At 53.2% G+C, this 17,542-nt stretch overlaps 6 protein-coding genes across 6 annotated transcripts; 1 reads left to right on the plus strand and 5 right to left on the minus strand.

Moving 5' to 3' along the window:
* Nucleotides 1-1,753: 1,753 nt before the first annotated feature.
* CCMA1212_008904 (uncharacterized protein) lies at nt 1,754-5,712 on the plus strand (the record flags this gene model as incomplete). Its single annotated transcript, XM_073706008.1, has 8 exons — nt 1,754-1,928; nt 1,986-2,052; nt 2,095-2,173; nt 2,229-2,712; nt 2,763-2,847; nt 2,918-3,123; nt 3,177-3,816; nt 3,871-5,712. The coding sequence occupies exons 1-8, from the start codon at nt 1,795-1,797 to the stop codon at nt 5,710-5,712; spliced, it is 3,537 nt and encodes a 1,178-aa protein (XP_073555424.1). The 5' UTR covers nt 1,754-1,794.
* A 949-nt stretch (nt 5,713-6,661) lies between these two features.
* CCMA1212_008906 (uncharacterized protein) lies at nt 6,662-8,864 on the minus strand (the record flags this gene model as incomplete). The annotated part of the gene is made up of 6 exons (XM_073706009.1): nt 6,662-6,891; nt 7,124-7,253; nt 7,853-7,907; nt 7,953-8,348; nt 8,398-8,441; nt 8,802-8,864. The coding sequence occupies 6 exons, from the start codon at nt 8,862-8,864 to the stop codon at nt 6,662-6,664; spliced, it is 918 nt and encodes a 305-aa protein (XP_073555426.1).
* Nucleotides 8,865-10,792: 1,928 nt separating this feature from the next.
* Nucleotides 10,793-11,125, minus strand: CCMA1212_008907 (uncharacterized protein; the record flags this gene model as incomplete). The annotated part of the gene is made up of 2 exons (XM_073706010.1): nt 10,793-11,001; nt 11,053-11,125. 2 exons carry the CDS (start codon nt 11,123-11,125, stop codon nt 10,793-10,795), a joined length of 282 nt encoding a protein of 93 aa, XP_073555425.1.
* A 420-nt stretch (nt 11,126-11,545) lies between these two features.
* CCMA1212_008908 (uncharacterized protein) lies at nt 11,546-12,081 on the minus strand (the record flags this gene model as incomplete). Its single annotated transcript, XM_073706011.1, has 3 exons — nt 11,546-11,818; nt 11,879-11,974; nt 12,019-12,081. The coding sequence occupies 3 exons, from the start codon at nt 12,079-12,081 to the stop codon at nt 11,546-11,548; spliced, it is 432 nt and encodes a 143-aa protein (XP_073555430.1).
* Nucleotides 12,082-14,182: 2,101 nt separating this feature from the next.
* On the minus strand, nt 14,183-14,851 carry CCMA1212_008909 (uncharacterized protein; the record flags this gene model as incomplete). Its single annotated transcript, XM_073706012.1, has 1 exon — nt 14,183-14,851. One exon carries the CDS (start codon nt 14,849-14,851, stop codon nt 14,183-14,185), a length of 669 nt encoding a protein of 222 aa, XP_073555429.1.
* A 255-nt stretch (nt 14,852-15,106) lies between these two features.
* Nucleotides 15,107-15,984, minus strand: CCMA1212_008910 (uncharacterized protein). Its single transcript, XM_073706013.1, has 2 exons — nt 15,908-15,984; nt 15,107-15,431 (listed from the first exon to the last, which is right to left on the minus strand). The coding sequence occupies exon 2, from the start codon at nt 15,397-15,399 to the stop codon at nt 15,157-15,159; it is 243 nt and encodes an 80-aa protein (XP_073555330.1). The 5' UTR covers nt 15,400-15,431; nt 15,908-15,984; the 3' UTR covers nt 15,107-15,156.
* Nucleotides 15,985-17,542: the final 1,558 nt, after the last annotated feature.

Below are 17,542 nucleotides of genomic sequence, written 5' to 3' on the forward strand. Positions count from 1 at the left end.
ATTTGTTACAGAGGATTGGAATGAATATGGAACACAAGAGGGACGGTTTGACCATGGGTGTGATAACGCAGCAACAGTCATAGAGTGACCCATTGTGAGATTGGATAGAGATGTGAAAAAGCAAGACAGATGTGATTCTGTGGGTTCGCTGACTGCAATGAAGGTTGGTCCGTCCTGCCTCGGCTGGTGGTGCCGGCGATCATCTTTGAACGGATAGACGTTGTTATCAGGGATGCAACGACAATATCTGTCCAGACTTTCCGTCCTCACAACAGCCGCATTTGAGAGCAGCTTGTACTCAGCTACAATTCCCGAGTCGTCGCCAGACGAAAGTAGTAGCGAATGTTAGCCCGAGCCAGCCCCAACGTGAGACATCCATTTGTATCTGAGTCTTATAGGTGCTTGCCCTCTCGAGCAGATGGATTTGCGAAGCTATTTGCAAGGACGAAAACCAGGACTCGGAGACCTCAGTTCGGCCAAGTAGGTCAAAGAGTGCTTCATGACGGCTTCGATAAGAGGCCTCTAGGGGCACTCCCTTTTCCTCGTGGCGAAGAGCTGCGGTGCGCGGACGGCTCTTGGGTACCAAGGCCGACGAGAGAGGAGAAGCCGAGTGGAGGAAAGACGATGGGAGGAGATGATTCTGTCATTCCTCGTTTCGACGAAGCAGGCGGGGATAATGAAAAGAAGGTGGATATAGCCGGATAGGCGCCGCTGTGATGCGGGATTAGGTGCAAAACAGCTTTGGCGGTGATATTATCGCCTCTTGTTGATGGTGGTAGTGTCGCTATGTTCTTCTAGTATCCTTATAGAGTGCTATTACACAAACAAAAAACGAACAGGAAAGATTGGAAAGCGTCCGGCACCTTGGGTACGGTACGGACAATAGCATTGGCCTGCTTTGGGCATCGTTGTTGGTTTGTGCAATACTTGGCCTCAGGGGAGGCTCGCTGCTCAGATGGATATGTAGTCTTGATAATCAATCCTTGCTGGAATGTGAGTGTCCCTAACATCGTACGACTTCCTGAGGTTAATGATGGAGATTTGTGAGCAAACCCACCCTTGGTTCCTCATGGATAGGCAACGATGTGAGTTCAGAGCTGAGTGCTGGGTCCCTGTTCAAGGTAAACCTGTGGATAGGGCTCATACAGCCCATGTATTTTCACCTCAGTGGTAAGCTACTGTCATGTCCCGTTTTTTCTCTACTGCTCTTGAATCCACCAGAAACAGGATATCTCACTGCCTTTCCCGCAGCCATCAGAGGCAGCGCGAAAGTTCGCACACCAGCGTGGCTCTGCATCCGCTTCCATTGCGGCCGCTCGGCGCAGAGGTGAGGCGATTCTCAGGGTCCAGTGAATGCGGTTGCGCACGGGCCCGCTGCCATTGAGTTTGGGAACATCTCGTTTCTCCCAGAATGCTGCTCTTGGAAATCGAACTCTTCTCTTTCAAGATTCTCGATATATGCTCGTTCTTACCATTTCTGCCCATCTTCACCACCGCTGTCTGACAGACTTTGTTGTCTGTCCTATATTTCCGTGTCGTCGTCGTCGTCGTCGTCGTCGTCGTTGACTGTGTGGCATATTGCTCTGTTGTCCTCGCAAGAGACTGGTGTTTTCTGTCTGTTCAGTTGGTCGGACACAGAAGAGGTAGGAATCTGTGACTGAAGAAGGCATCTCTTCTTACCAGTCCTTCATTGGAGGCTGGTACTTGTCTTTCGGCCCACCGTTAGAGGAAGAGTGAGCGGACTCTTTCACAGTGACCGTCCTCCACCGTCATCACGCAAAGCGCATCATCAAGATGTCCGAGTCAACGATGGATAAGGCTCCTCAGTCGATGCATGTGACTACCGCGACGCAGACCACTGCAGCTGGCGAGAAGAAGGCAGGCAAGGCTCCCAAGGTCACGACAGAAGTAACTGATGCTGCTCTCATGTATGTTCCGTCCTCCTCTACCCAACGTCTATGCCGTGTTGACATTTGATGCTGCAGGGTCGGCAATGAGCTCGGTCCTATCATCGCCACGAGCCCGATCATGGGCATGTCCACCAAGATGAGGGTCAGGTTCTGCTCCTTCAAGGGAAGCTGTAAAGACCCATAGAATGGCTTTATACTTCATGTACCTCTTGGACAAGGCCAGACTGCCAACGAGGAGCAAGGCTTTGGCGTCTGCCACCGTTGTAAGTCATCTACCCCAGGATCTTAGCTATGTTTCTAGTATTGACAAGGTACTAGTTGACTCAAATGTGGGCGGTGGTTCGGTGGTCCCGACTGACCACATCCGCATCTATGTCCGCTTCCCCCGCGAAGGATGCACCTACACCTTCGAGGAAGCCTCCGCGTCCGTTTTTGATCGGTTTCCTGACGCCGCGGGGCGAGAGAAGGGCCTCACGGCCATTCGGGCTAGCCTTGCGGATCAAGCCCGCGTTACGATCTACGGTTTTGGCATGCCCTTTGCAAACGCGGATGACCCCGAAGTGCAAGGCTGGCTGAACGAGAACAAGCCCATCACCGGCAGCCTCACTCTTCTGGATGTCTTTGCGCAAAGGACATTCTACATCGTCGTCCGCCAGCCTGTCTCTTCCGTCATCAACAAGTTCTCGATCGACAGGCTGCCGCCCTTTGCCTATCCGTACGGCACGGACCAGGAATGGGACGTGAGCAGATTCAAGGAGTTGATCAAGGCCAACAGAGGCGAGCAGTTCAACGCGGTCTACGAGTGAGGCTTCCGCTGTTCCTTCTTTGACAAACCTGCTAACAATGTTGAAGGCACAACGATGACAACCATCACATGACTGCCGTGAATCAGAGTAACGTGCAGGATGTCATGTGGCTTGACGATGCGGCTCTCGAGGTATGTCAATTGAGTCTTCCTTTCTGACTCTTCGTCCCGGCTTTAGAATGGTGAACTAACATGCAAAAAGATCGCGGCGACCAAGTTTCCCGCCTATTTCGTTCGCCCTGAAGCCGGAGCTTCCGCTGCCGACACTGATCGCTTCAATGTCGTCGTTGTCATGCGAGAAGGATTCCGAGAGGAGCATGACGCAGCCTGGCGTCGCCTAACCAAGACGGAATCCTTCCTGCTGCATCTCTACGACGATCCGGACAGCACGGAGCCAGACGCCAAATGGTATGTTTACCTCTCGCTTGATGAGTTGCTTAGCCTAACAATGACGAACATAGGGAATGCAAGATCGTCGACCACCCTGCCCTAGAGCGACATGAGACCGCAGAGCACGAGCTAGTTCTCCTGGTCCGACGGCCAAAGCGGGCGGACATGAATCCGGACTATGTCGTCAAGGATTTTGGCGGCCGTGCGGAGGCAAATGATGCTCTGAAGCAAGGGAACGAACAGTGGCATCACGTCGGTCTCTGCTTCGATGCTGGGCTCATGGACTGCAAGCGAAAGGTCGAAGCCGTCTCGCTCTTCCATCCCCTCGCTGAGCCATCCAATCCTATGCGATTTGGCTTGCCAGACCCAGATGTGCCAGCCGCGGAGCGAGAACCGTTGACGGGCAAGCAGAAGGAAACCCTAGAGGAGGTAAAGGACAGGATGGAGTTGCACCGAGCTCTTGTCCGCGGGACCGGCTTCTATGACTGGATGATGAAGAAAGACGCGTCGAGATCCGCCAACGATGGTATGACATGTCTCCCTGTGGTCGACGCCAATGTCAGTTGTCGCCCGTTGTTTGCTGTCAATTACCTGGACTTTGGAGATTACGCGCGTGCTGAAGCGATTGTCAACGAGGCGCTTCCTCATGATCGCGACCGCTTCCGAGCATACCTCAGCAACCGGCCTCTTGGACTTGGGATAATCGCAGCGGTATGTCCCCCTCATTCGACTTGACTCATGCCATTCAACTAACACGATGTGTAGGGCCCGGGAACTGGAAAGACCACAGCAGGTGCAGCAGCAACAGCAGCCATGGTGGAGAAGTACCGTCAAGTGTTGTGCTCTGCCCCGACACACGTTGCCGTGGATAACTTTGCCGCTCGCCTGGATAAACGAACGCGAGCCATGACCAAGGCCCTCAACCAAGGCAGGGAGCAGAACGATCCAAACCGCTATCGGCATCGCCTTGTCATCAGAGCGTACAGGTTAAACGCCGAAGTCGGTGCCTTTACGGCCTTGCTCAAGGACCCGACCCTAGGGGATGAGGCAGCTCCCAAGGGATGGGGGCACGCTTCGCGATGGAAGCTGCATCTTTCCCTGGCCTTCTGGTTTCTGGCAATCTTGGGCTCTCCTGCCGTTAGAGAGCTGCACCCAGATGACAGTGAAGGCCTGTGGGATCTCCGCCATCAAACTGATCGGTTTCCTCAGCTTCGACGCTTGCGCGACGTCGCCACCGGAGTCACCACCTGGGAGCAGTATGAACAAGAGGGCCCGGTTCCAAACAAGACGATTGAGGCCAACATGATGGCTCTCTTGCCATTTGCCAACATGCTCTGCATGACTCCCGCAGCAAGCGAGAATGTCAAGCAGTACCGGGCCTGGAAGACTCAACGCGCCTGTGGCATTGCAGTCGACGAGGCGGCTAATATGAACCGGGCGGACCTCTACTGCGTTTGGGGCAATACTCTCTTGCCATGCTTCCTGTTTGGCGACCCTAAGCAGCTCCCCCCGACCGTCTTGTCGCCGAATGACAAGGACGACGACGGCAACCACCTGAACCGCTTCGCGAAGATTGGCGCAATATCAGCCTTGCTTTTCCTCCAGGCAGCAGGCTTTCCGGTCTACCGCCTCACGACCCAGCTGCGTATGGGCAAGGGCCTCTTCGACATGGTCTCGGGCATCATCTACAAGGGCGTGCCCCACGTCTACGCCAGCAGCTGCGACATCGCCAACGCCAGCTTTGATGTCGGGAGGGCCCTGGAGAGCTACGTCCAGGAAAGGTACCCGTCGGTCGCACCCTGCCCTGCAGATAAGCTCCTTCCAGTGTTCGTCCACACTCCGGGGTCCCGAGTCTTCACCGACGCTGCCACGGGCTCAAAGAGGAGTGCCGACCAGGTCAAGGTCGCGCTGGACTTCCTGGTCGACCTGGTCGAAGCCAAGCCCATCATCAAGCCGTCCCAAGTCAGCGTCATCGCTCCCTACGCAGCAAACGTCGACCTCGTCAACTCTCTGCTGCGTAGAAAGGCCGCGTACAAAGCACTCAAGGGCATGCCACCAGCTTCGACGGTCGACTCGTACCAGGGCCAAGAGAACGACATCGTCATTGTCGTCATGGGCACTGCGCCGAGACCTGGGCCTGGCTTTACCTCCCATGCGCAACGCCTCAACGTCATGCTAACGCGGCACCGATGTGGGCTCGTGGTGGTCGGTGACATTAATGTCACTGGAGAATTGATAGGGGAAGAGGACACGGGCAAGGGCAAGGGCAAGAGCAAGAGCAAGAGCAAGGGCAAGGGCAAGGGCAAGGGCAAGGGCAAGGCAAAGGGGGACGGCAAGTCTTTCTTGGTGGAGGGTCCCAACGGCGAGATGTACTTCACCAAGGCTACGGCCCTCCGCCGGGTTCACGAAGAGCTTCACAACTCTGGCCGGGTCCTCATCATACCCGTGATCAAGAAGGAGAAGGCTGCAGAGACCGCGGGTACTGCGGAGACTTCGAAGACTGCGGAGAATGCGGAGGGCCCAAACGTCGCGGAGACGGTAGAAGTCGTGGAGGCTATGGAGGTTGCGGAGGCTGGGCCGGCCCCCTCGCGAGTAGATGCGTTTTGATAGGTAGTTGTCAACATTTGATTTGTGACTTTGAAACGCATTATACCTGATAACCCATGTACACACAACCTGTTCACACGCCCAATGTCATTCATAACAAGCGTTACTGACAATGGCCCTCGTACAGCGCGAGACGCTCGACATCACCGCACTCTTCCACGAGGCCGGATCGCCAGCCTCTGTCCAATGTTGTTTACATGTCTACAACGTCCCCGAAGTCGGTCCTACCGTCAACCCACTCCGTTCTCACCGGTACCAATCAGTTTTCAAGAACAGACCGTCCAGGCAAGAAACTGGGCCTGAAGAACCACACCGTAGGTTTCCCTTGGCTCTTTGCTGAGTCGAAAGCTGTTGGATGGATGAATGTATATAGCTGTTGATGGGGACTGTCTGAGCCATGGCAAGTATTGCCTCCCAACTACCACCTATTTACTGTATCCGCGGTGACGAGGAAGAGGAGATCTAGCCGTCAGAGGTCCTCACTCTGTCTTCTCTGACGCTGACAACAGTCATTAGCAGAGCCATTTACTGGGCTTTTAACGCTAGACACGACATCACTGCAACACACTGGCTGAGTTCTATCCATCTGTCGGGGCAGCTTTCATCGCTAACGCGTCTCTCTATCATCATCGTCTCCGTCTCCCGTCATCGTCATCATGCCAGGGCAACGCCGGCAACGCCGCCAACGGACACGGATTCAGCTTCAAACTCGGCCCGCCGTCTCTGCCAAAGCTTGACAGCAAAGGCACCAACTTTGCAGAATGGCGAGCTGCGTGGACGACTGCGTTCAAAGACGCCGCTCTGTGGAAAGTCGTCTTTGGAGGCGCCGACGGCGACGGCGACAAGGCAATGGTGATGCTCATAGACGGTTGGTAGACATCTCTAGATTGTACACCACACTGAGTAGATACCTAGGCGAGCATACCATGCCTACTTAAGGAGGGTATCCTTACTTGCCGCAGACGGTGACGCTCTGCCATGATGCGCGTCTGGCGAGTGTCTCCTCGTATAAGGTTCGACTGCTCTGAGAACGAAGAGGTCTCGAAAGCGGACATTGAGACCACGCATGGCTGCAGCTTGTTGAAGGACCCTGTCCATCCGGCGCAATAATCTCCTGAGGATCCAGCAAGAGATTCGCCTGTTTCGGATGAGCTGTCGCCAGCTCTATCCGGCCCTGTCCTACGGGAAACAAGCCGCGAGAGGGCCCCTTGCTCTGTTGGCATCATACCGGCCTCGTGAACCAGAGGATGATACAGCTACTGTCCTCCTTGTTCCTTGAAGGCTGCCGAAGGAGGGCCAGTCAGGTGTAAGTAGCGGTGTCATCATCAGCTCAACAACAATGGACGTAATCTGCATATAGCGCAATTGATGACGTCGACACAATTCTAAAACTAAACTTTCCCCTACCTACGAGTCTTCTTTGCCTTCTTCTTTGCCTTCTTCTCTGCCTTCTTCTTTGTCTTCTTCTTTGCCTTTTTCACGACAGTGTCGTTACCCATTCGCAGCTGCGTCTTAAGCCGGTACACTGGAAAGCCAGTTGCCTAGAAGAAGACCAGAGCAGATATCGACCCATTCTTTGAAAACCGGTTGAGATCATGGTTTGCCCTCACTATCCTTCTCCTGTGGTTTCAAGACAGTCAAAGACTGGTGTTAAGGGTCGCCGAAAAGGAATCATGGCAGACAAGTATTGCCCCAGACGCAGGAGAGGTCTGCCCGGTTCATGGTAGCCGCTTCATCAACCGCGATGCCGCGAGCGACTCGAGTTTTCTAAGCGCGATACATGACGACATATTCGCTTTCTGCGGGCGTTACGCAGAGCATGTTGACGTATGGCAAGAGACGGAGCAAGTAGACGCCGACCTCCCGAGGCTCTGTCCATTATATACCAAGGCGATATCGACAAGGCCCATTGGGATTGCTCCTTTATATATGACCGACTGTGGTGTATCTGCCTGAGACTAAGGAGGCATGGCTTGGACAAACACCCAAAGACACTTGCTCTAGAAGATTCCTTCAGAGGCATGGCGATCCCAAGCCGTCAAGTACCAGGAACTGAATGCTCAGCCTCGTTTGCTCACAGATGGAGCCTGGATGATTGACCATGTTGCTGCAGTGCATCGCAACAAAAGGGCCTTCAAACGTCCACAATGCCATGGAGCTTCTGGTCAAAGGTCCTGTCAGGTGGCATGACGTGGCTGGTCGGGTATATATATCACGTCTCTCAGGACGTTACTGCCTACCAAGGAGCAACAGGCGACGGGGGAGTCAGTCCTCGACAATAGGGGTAGCGTAACATCTGGACGCCCGAGGTGGTCAGGTCATCGATCGGCGCAATGGCCCGAGCGACTCGATCAAGGGTCGGCAACAGGTCGGTCTCGACGCGCTGAGAAACTTTCACGGCGCGGTCGAGGGCGGGAACGACTTTGACATCGAGGTCGTCAATGTAGTCGTCAAGGTCGTTGCGGATGGCTTTGATGGATTCGCTATGGGCAATCAACAGTTGGAGGGCCTGGGTAATGCGGTCATTCGAGAACAACTCCTGGCGAAACGCATTGCGAACGGCCGAACTCAGTATCTGGTCCGCTGGTTGGGATGGACAGCAGAACATGACGAATGGTACGATGAGGATCTCCTCACTATCAATGTATAGCTTAGCTTCGACACGACTATCTGAGATTCACATACACGTCCCAAGGATACCATTTATCCCTTTGTAACGTTGAGTCCCACTGGTCCTCACAGGTCCATAACCTCACATATCAAGGGCGAGATAGAGATATTCAAGTGAGATGCTTGCCCGGCTGAATCTACTCGGAAAGGTGGGCGTCGTAAAGCACAAAAAGAAGTTGCATGCTATTGATGAATAGGATATATCGTTTGCGTATCGTCGTCAAAGTTTCTCTGTTTCGCACTCCGTCTGCTGCTCCCGAGACCATGCACTTGCAGAAACCCGACGTGAATGTTTCCAGACACCTAGTTTGACTGTATGTCATCTCGAGTCTCCTGGTTTTTGTCTCATGGACGTCTGTTTCCTTATCATGACATACTGAACGTAGATCCAGATCCCAGGCTACAAATCCGGATCATACCTCGGGAGCCGAGTTACTGGATTGCAATGTATCCGTTCTGACGGACGGCTGGGGCGGTCTCATGGCATAGTACCTACCTTTCTACCAAGCTTCTTGCGTTGCTCTCAGCCGGGTGCGAACGAATCGCTCACGTGGCGGTTACCGTATAGGACTCTTCACTCAACGAGCACAAGGGCTCTTCCGATGACGAACAGACCGACGACGCCGACGAAGAAGATGACGACGGGACGCCCTCGTTGAGGAGCTGACGGAATGGAAGATGCACGTGGTGCCTCCTCTTTCCCAAGGCCAGGTCCCTTAAGTTCTTGTCCCAGAGTCGCACTCATCAGGCAGTTCTCTGAACCGCCTCCCGTACTGCCCGCACGGACTCTCCCCCCCCTTCTTTTTAGTGTTTTCTTCCTCTTTACTATAATTATTCTTTAGGTAACTAGTCTATAATTATAGTCAGACATAATAAGGTCGCTTATAAAAATAATTATCACAGAGCCTTTTGCCTATTATATCCTTAAATAAGTTGCTGTCTAATATAAATACATCCGCATAGCAGCTAGGCATTAGCTAATAAGACGCAGCTTGCCCTTATTTTCTGGTATCGTCGGCGACTGATGTGTTCCTGCTTAGGTTAAATTTAATCTTCTTAAGATGCCTAGAGCTGCAAGTTAAGGTACCCAGCAGTGTACTTTATAGTCTTGCCAGTTATTTATCGACTGCTTGTACTTCAGTTTGTAGATGTCGAGGGCTATCGGTTTGTCATCACGGCATCGGTGCCGAATACCTTCCGGTTCTCATGAGTACCTACCCATGGCGTGGACATCGATCAATTCATCATGGGCCTCGATCCCCCCGCCACCCCAGGACGAGACACATCATGGGCGATCACAACATCACAAGGGCACTTTCAGCACGACCTCCGACGACACACCATACTACGACACGGTCTTCTAGAAACACGGCGCCAACGTCTAGTTATCTGACGACTTTCCGTGTAGGTCCCCGCGGTTAACGAGTTGTCAGGTATGGAAAAGGACTTGGTCTAGTAGGCGTTGTTTTGCAGTCAGTGATTGTAGGAGGCATTACATGCTGTGCGCATTGCGGGAACATGGCCATGATGGCAGGTGTGGGTGCCAACGGTCACCTAGGGGCTCGTCTGAGGGGATACGCCCTTGTTTACTGCAATACCGCATTGTTGAGGTACTACCTGCTGTCGAGCAGAGTCGCGTTGTCGCTGAAGCACATTGACAAGAACATGCGTATTACGCCGTTAAGTATCTGAACAGCGGACCGTCGTCAAGTTTAAGCCTCATAATGTCACGAACGAGAATGACGGGGGCAATGAGCACGGGAAGATCCGGGTACATGCTCGTGACCAGCCCTTCCGTCATGGCTTTCCCGTTCGACTGCCTCATCTCCGGGATGTCCGACTTCGAAAGCAGCATCTGATCACCATCCTCATGACTCTTCTCGAGGAGAAGGGCTCGACTCATGCGAAATGAGCAGGCGCCTCTCGGATCCGATCGAAAGACACTCAGTGGTCGTCTTATCTCCTGGGAATCGACTGGTGAAGAACGAAATCGCGTCTTAGCCATGAACATCAGCGAGATCTACGGGATCGAGGTCTACCTCATCTATGGACAATCTGCGATGAATGCGAGATGGAGCAGGACGTGAACTACTGCAACTAAGTCGGGGGATCGACTTCCGACGCCCTGGCGCCCTGGTCGAGTCCGGGGGCATCAGACCAGAATTGAGAACACGAACAAAGTGTGAGTTGCAGTTCAAGTCCAGGGCCTTCTCCATATCTACGTGATACGAGGAGCCTCTGGTGCCGTTAGAGCACGGGTTGACAGTCGAATTTACCAGCGTCAACCGCGTCACTGCCGGCCTCGTCATCGACCCGTTGTCACCACCACCAGAGTGCAGGGCGAAACACTGCGCTTATGGCCACTTGACTGGGCGTCCCGGTCGAGCCGTTAACGGGGGACCTTTTGCCACTAGGTCTGCCAGGTTGGTGTGCGAACGTGCCGTTCATCATCGGGCCCCAGTCCCTCTACAAGCAAACCCACACGGACAGGCACTACGTAGCCAACAACCGGGGAAAGGAGACATTCGGCGTTGAGACACTCAAGCGGTGAGGCGTCCGCATTCAATTGCAGCTTTTCGTACATGGCCAGCGACGGGATGGGGATCATCAAGTCGCGCTCTGTTGTCGTCAAGTATGTTCAACGGGAGTGAACACCATTGATGGGAAGACCGTTTCCGACAAGACCAAGCGCATTATCCTCAACCCGCACAGCGGCTTCTGCGTCAATGTTGTCGACTGTCATGGTCCTCGCCAACAGGGGCCGATCGGCTTGACCACCTTCTTCAGTGTCGTGACGAGGCCAAGGTACATAATGAACGGGATTGGAGGCAGCAATACCGGGTCGATATTCCGCCGACCCGAGCAGGAACATTTCACCAACCTCAAGTTTCGAGATTTCCACAACCGATACCACAGAACCAAACAGCTACATGAAGGCCGAGCCGACTATGATGCCGAATCAATATGACGGAGGAATGCAGGATATGATGAGAATCACATCACGATGGCGAAACTCGTTGCCGCGATGCCGAGCGACTTCACGAACACCATACGCATTAAATTTCAACATAGAGCCAATGACTGCCAGGAACTAAAGGGCTAAAGAAAGATGAAGCTTGCATCGCGAATTGTGGCTTCATCCCTCTAGAGCTGCCTCCGTCGCCTAGGTTGGGTCTTGGAGCAAGGCGTTGAAAGCATCCACCTTGGGGTCTGGGTGGCACGCTCTGATGACAAGGCGATGGCGGTAGCGCTTTGGGTCGCTCTGCTCTTTGCCTCGGTTGCAAGCCTTGGTCATGCAGCGTGTCCTTCTGTCCAAACAGGCGGCCAAGTTGTCTACAGCGGCGTCGCAGAGCATAGGACTCGGCCAAACCTCTCCACCATGGACGGGGTTGGACGACATGCCTGAAAGGGTCGCAGCGGTGGCCGACGTCACGGACTTGTATATGGTCACGACATTGATGAAACAACGAGTGCATGATGGCGACTATCGCCATACTCGTCCAGCTACAGCCGATAAATCACGGCTGTGGGTAAAGAGGAGATTGACATAACGGTAAGTCACGGCATACCAATCAAGATCATCCATGTCGGTCTGTATCCGTAGAAGCACAACATCTTCCTACCTCACATGGCCACCGCGTTAGTATAAGGCCGTGCCAGCATAGGCGGCTCGAACCATATGGGCAGCAGGACGTTCATATCCAGATTCTTCAGGCGATCCTACCTATGCATGAATACGGGGGTGGTCTTTGTTAATCGCGTCCCCTCCCAGTCAACAACTTGGCGAGAAGAATCAGGGCCGGATCACTGTGTCCGGTTGGCTTAGAAGGGTGATAGGATTACATCATGAATACGGGCCAGGATGTCCATCATGGCCATGGCCTCGTTCGCCGGAGACCTCGTGCGTAGTCCTTGCAGCTCGTACAAGGGCACGAACACGAAGGCGAGGCCGCTTAACCCCAGGATTTTCTGTAGTCCATGTAGGCGATAGTGGCTGAGTTCATCAGCTTGCTCGATTCGAGAATGCTCAACCTGCAATCTCAGCTCAATGATGACCGCGTTAAGCACCCGACCACTCGGACAGACCCCATCCACCCCGAAGATGACAGAGGATAGCATCAAGATGTCTACCAACTCATCAAGGCCTACACCGAGTGCGACGCGACCACAATATCGATCGGCGCAACTCCACCAAGCTCTTCATCAGACCGTCGACGACGGCTACCAGGCACAGCTCGCTGCGGTTGTTCGGCAATAATGCAGTTCTGCGGCTCACACTACTATGTGCCGATGTTGATCGATACTATTTCTTCACGTCTGCCTGATGGGAGTGTCAGAGTCCGAGTCCATGCTGTGTAACCTGTGATCATGATCCTGGGATGCCTGACGCAAGGGAGGTCCTCATATAATGTGGGTATACGAATACTCAGTCCATATCTGCGGTATCCATACTACCTATGTACAGGTAGCTTGACAATACAGCCATAGACAGGACTACTTAAAGCCAAGGTTAATCACATCTACTATCAGAGTTATTCGACCCGGATCTTTGACGCTGTTATCACCAAAAGCAGGAAATCGGTGCGCGATTGCATCAGACCAGGGATACGGGTGAATACGGAGAGTCTCTTGCTACCAGGCTGTCGTCGGATCTTATACTTGGGAGTTGCCGAGTAGCAGCTGGGCTTTTACATTCCGGAAGAATCCGCCATGGCAAGCATTGGGAGTTCCTCTATGCTGACGACTTTACAGGACTACGGCTAGGTGCTACCTCATGGGTGTCCTTGTTCCACTAATACAATAGCTACAGGTCGCCATGAGCGAGATATTATTGACCCCAAGTCTTCGACAATTGCCCCTAGCACTGCTTCCTACCTGGTAGGTGTAGAGCCAGTTGCTAGGCTACGGGATACGGCTGCTGGGTGCTTCACGATGGATACGCTGCATACTCATCAAAACACAGTCCCCTAGGAATCCTACGCCCTATATCTGTATGTAGTGTGCCATCTTTAGGTATGTACCAGCCTGGGAGTTCACCACGGCAGACGGGCTCTCCATATGGGAATCGGGCATCAACGCGGTTAAAAGTCTTTGAGAGGATAGCTTCCATGGCATTCACACTGCTTGTTGATGTACTGGTTATGAAGAGATGAGACGACATGTCTTCCTCACTGCTCGCCTATATGGGAGCTCGAAACTGACAGTCACCATCTACAATGGTATAACTCTCATAAGGGGCATCTGAACTACCTCACACGTAACTGTCTTCGAGCACTATGGCGGGTGGTCGGAGGCTCAAGGTCACCTACTCACTCACATACATAGGCATCCTTGTTTACTGTGTACATACCTGTACTGTAGTTTCCCCGTGTGCGTATTCAAAACCACCTCAGTGCTGGACGCTGAGTAGTAACTCTGCAGACTGCCCGGCCACGACATGATGGTGCGAGAGGATCCCGAGTAATTCTGTAAATTGCCAAAACGGGATGAACTTAGCCCTGGACAAGAGACACTCTCTGCAAGACCACTCCACGTGTCTTATACCCGTCAGTCCAGCAGCCCAACCCACAGGAGATGGCATTGCGCATGCTGTGGGCTCTAGCCAACCCAAGCCCAAGAACACAGTCAACGCGACAAGCCAGCAGTAAGACGCTTCGCAGAAGTAGGTCATGGCTTCGACAGCGTGTGGCTCGTCATGTCCGGCGGCCACTGCCCACCTGTTGCAGTACTTGGCCATGGTCCGCGCTATGACAAGGCTCAATGACTTGACCGTATTCCAGTCCCATCCGTTTGTCTAAGCTTAAGACCTTAACAAGACGTGAAAGGGGTAGAAAACCCTCTCGCCACGACGTGGGGATGGGATGGTCAGGAAGTAGTCAAACTCTTCCTTTGTGAGGCCATATTGCTCTCCGACCTTGACAAGGGTGGGGTATACGATGGCCCTGGCAGCTTCAAGGGTAGAAGGCCAACACTTGCCCCATCGATTTTCGCTCACGTAGAAGAGCTCCCGGCCATCGCGCCCGAGGAGTAGACGGTGGACTATGGGGCGGCTTTCACCCGTTCTGAGCACCTCCAGCATCTCTCTTTGCTCTTGAAGGGGCCGTTGCGCCCATTTATCGACTTGGTCGGCGTGCGGGAGCTCCAAAGAAAAAATGTCCCCCATGGTGGCAACGTTCGACAGCCCGTTGTAGATCCATGTCAGTCTGGATTTCCGTGTCTCGAAATCCAGCGAACTGTCATCCTGGCAAATGATCCACTGGGCAATCAACGGCAGACAGATAGATGCTTGTCTCTTCTTGGCGAGGTTGACGGCTGTCGCGATGGTGCATACATTCGGGTTCGCATGGTATGCAATGCGGTCACCTTTGATGACGAACGGGTACACGGCCTCTAAGGAGTTGCTCATAGGACCTGGCATCCATGACAGGGTGATACCAGTATAATCGCAGTCGTGATACCAGTGTGCCATCGAGAGGATGAGGCTGCAGAGAGTCGCCCAAGCTCACAGACATGGCTTCAAGGTCTGTGCTGATGGACTCGAGAGTTGCACCAGGAAGCTCTCTGTCGGTCCTGTCCAGGTTCATCGCCAAAGAAGTTCTGATGCGATACAATCCGTGATGCCGCGGTCCTGAAAGAATGTAGACTTGCGGCTTGAGAGACTCACGTCCAACACGGATGGTCTCTCCACAAGGGGTGGTGTCCAGGGAAGGGGGTCAGGAGACTTCTAGCCGCCATCCTCTTCCTGGACAGAGACGCCAAAGGTTGGGACGTCGATCAAAGGGGCGTCAATGGCTGGGGCGTCATTGACTGGGACGTCATCCTCGTCGTCGTCGTCATCTTGAATGATCCTCCGTGCGCGGAGGGCCTGACGATAAGCTGTCCGGGCAGGAGACGAAGATGCCGCCGGAGGAGAAGGTGCCGCCGGAGGATGAGATGGGGTAGGGGGAGGAAGAGAGGGCACGAAGTATTCGTCCAATTGTCGCTGGCGCTTGTTTGATTGGGGTGTCGGAAGCGCATTTGATGGTGCACTTCGCTTCTGCTGAGCTCGTCTTGAGGAATCTGTTATACATGGTTAGCGGATGTATTGTTTGGCACTGCCACGACTGCGAAATGGGTCATGGTGATGTCGACAAGTGGTGACAGCAATCCTCAACAGAGACGCGTCAGCAATCTGAATTCAATACGAGGTAGTACTCAGCAGTAGGCAGTGACGCGTATTCAAGAAAGAGTTTGGTGGCTCCAGGTCTCGAAGGATAACGCGTTTGGTGACGGCTAGTACTGTCGACTGGGTCAGAGGATGCAGTTGCGCGAGTCTGGTCGATGGTGATGGACTTGATGATGAAACAAAAGAATCAGATGAAAAGAATCAAGGTCCAAAAAACGAGCGCGAGGGCTCATAACCTATTGTATTGAGCAGATGGAACGCAGTGTATTGTGTGATGATGATCAAGCTAAGTTGTGTTGCCCCACGCTACTGTGGGCGAGCCTTATATACTAGGCTGTGTAGTGTTCCTTCCAATCATACCAATCCCACCAGATCCACCTTCCTTCTAACAGGATGAACATTGAGGAGTTGAAGAAACACTTGCTGCTGGGAGCCATGGTGCCGGCTTGAGACACACGTTGTCCTAACGCGTAGACAACCACCTCCAGAACTCCCCTCTCTACCTAATTAGGTTCTACCCTAGAGAGATACAGTACCAGTGCCCAGTGGGCAGATGGTTACAGGAAGAACTAAAGGGATTGCTACCGGAGGCACAAACGCGGACGACGACGGAGGGCAGGAACTTGATCTACCACGTAGATCAAGGGACGGCAAGAGTCGCGGCGTGGGCAGGCAGGCAGACGGGCAGACGGGCAGAAGACAGACGACGACAGGAGAAGAAGAAGAAAAGGACGAGAGTGAGGGGATGGCAAACCTTTATTCCATCACGCTCTTTCTTGGACGAGGCGATCGTGACCGAGCTCCTTCCCAGATGAACCGAATGAAGGCGCCAGCAGCCAATGAGGATTCTTCACATCAGGCCATAGGCGAGGCATGACGTGCTCTGACGGAGAGGTAGCTCCTCGGATCGAGTTTCAGGAAGGAAGCCATCGCCAGTCTCATGGTTGCTCCTTCCTTCAAAGTCTGTGAAGAACAATTTTGGATCCACCCGCGACCTCTGCAGGCGGTGCAATCGAGGTTCTGGTACAAAGACGCTGGCGTGGTTCACTAGAGGTAGAAAGTACTGCTACCTATTCCAGTCGTTACCTCGTCTTTGAGGTATTCGCTGTTTTTGCAGACGCAGAAGCTCTCGCCACGATGCGCGTCCGACGAGAGCCTCTCTCGTCTTATGAATATTCGACAGCACTGGGAATGAAGGCATCTTGAAAGCGGACAGCCCACGCATAGCTGCAGGTCGTTGAAGGATGCTTTTCAAGGACGCTTTCCAAGGACGCGATGATTTTTGGAAGTTCAGGACGATGCCCCAGGAAGAAGGAAAAACAAACCAAAAGTGCTTGTGGCTTCGGGTTGGCGGATGGGTCCATACGTTCATCCACCGCCGTTGTTCCGATAAGTGGGTCCTTTTCAGGGACCGATCCTGGCGTGGGGCCATCGGAATTCTCAACCAGACGCCGCCTTTCCGCAGCTGTTGCTCATGAAGGTACTCTCAAAGTAGGGTCTGCCACACCATCGCCGAAGTATTTTGCGTGCCTCATGTGCGTTGAGAAGACATCTTGCCGAGTACAGGTACGAAACCCATATTTATCTGCCTACCGCCTTACTTAAGGTGGGTGGGTATTTTGATAGGTAGGTAAGGTAGGTACTAAGTACCTTACCTGGTAGAGGTACCTACCTACTAGTAGAGGTAGTACCTTAGGTACCTAGTAGTAAGGTAAGGTACCTACTTAGGTAAGGTATCTCCTACCTTAGAGGTAGTATCTTTCGCATCGAGAACCAAATGTTCGCTCATTTCTGGTGCAATCATGCACTGAGGCCGAGTGCCCTGCCTACTAGTTGTAGAAGACCGCAGTGACGAACAAATACACGGAGACAAGTCAAACTTGTAGGCATTTGAGTTGGGTGTTTCTGTATATTGTTGATATACTCGTTACAAGATCGTGACATGGCATGATGTGTATCATCTTGTCATAACCTCGATTCGTTCCTTTGCAAGCA

Source organism: Trichoderma ghanense, assembly GCF_004382785.1.
Source record: "Trichoderma ghanense strain CCMA-1212 chromosome Unknown scaffold_14, whole genome shotgun sequence".
NCBI classification, from domain to species: domain Eukaryota; kingdom Fungi; phylum Ascomycota; class Sordariomycetes; order Hypocreales; family Hypocreaceae; genus Trichoderma; species Trichoderma ghanense.

Bases quoted from the DNA above. Each gene is read 5' to 3' on its own strand.
- CCMA1212_008910 (XM_073706013.1), bottom strand. From the start codon at position 15,399: ATGCGCTTCCGACACCCCAATCAAACAAGCGCCAGCGACAATTGGACG.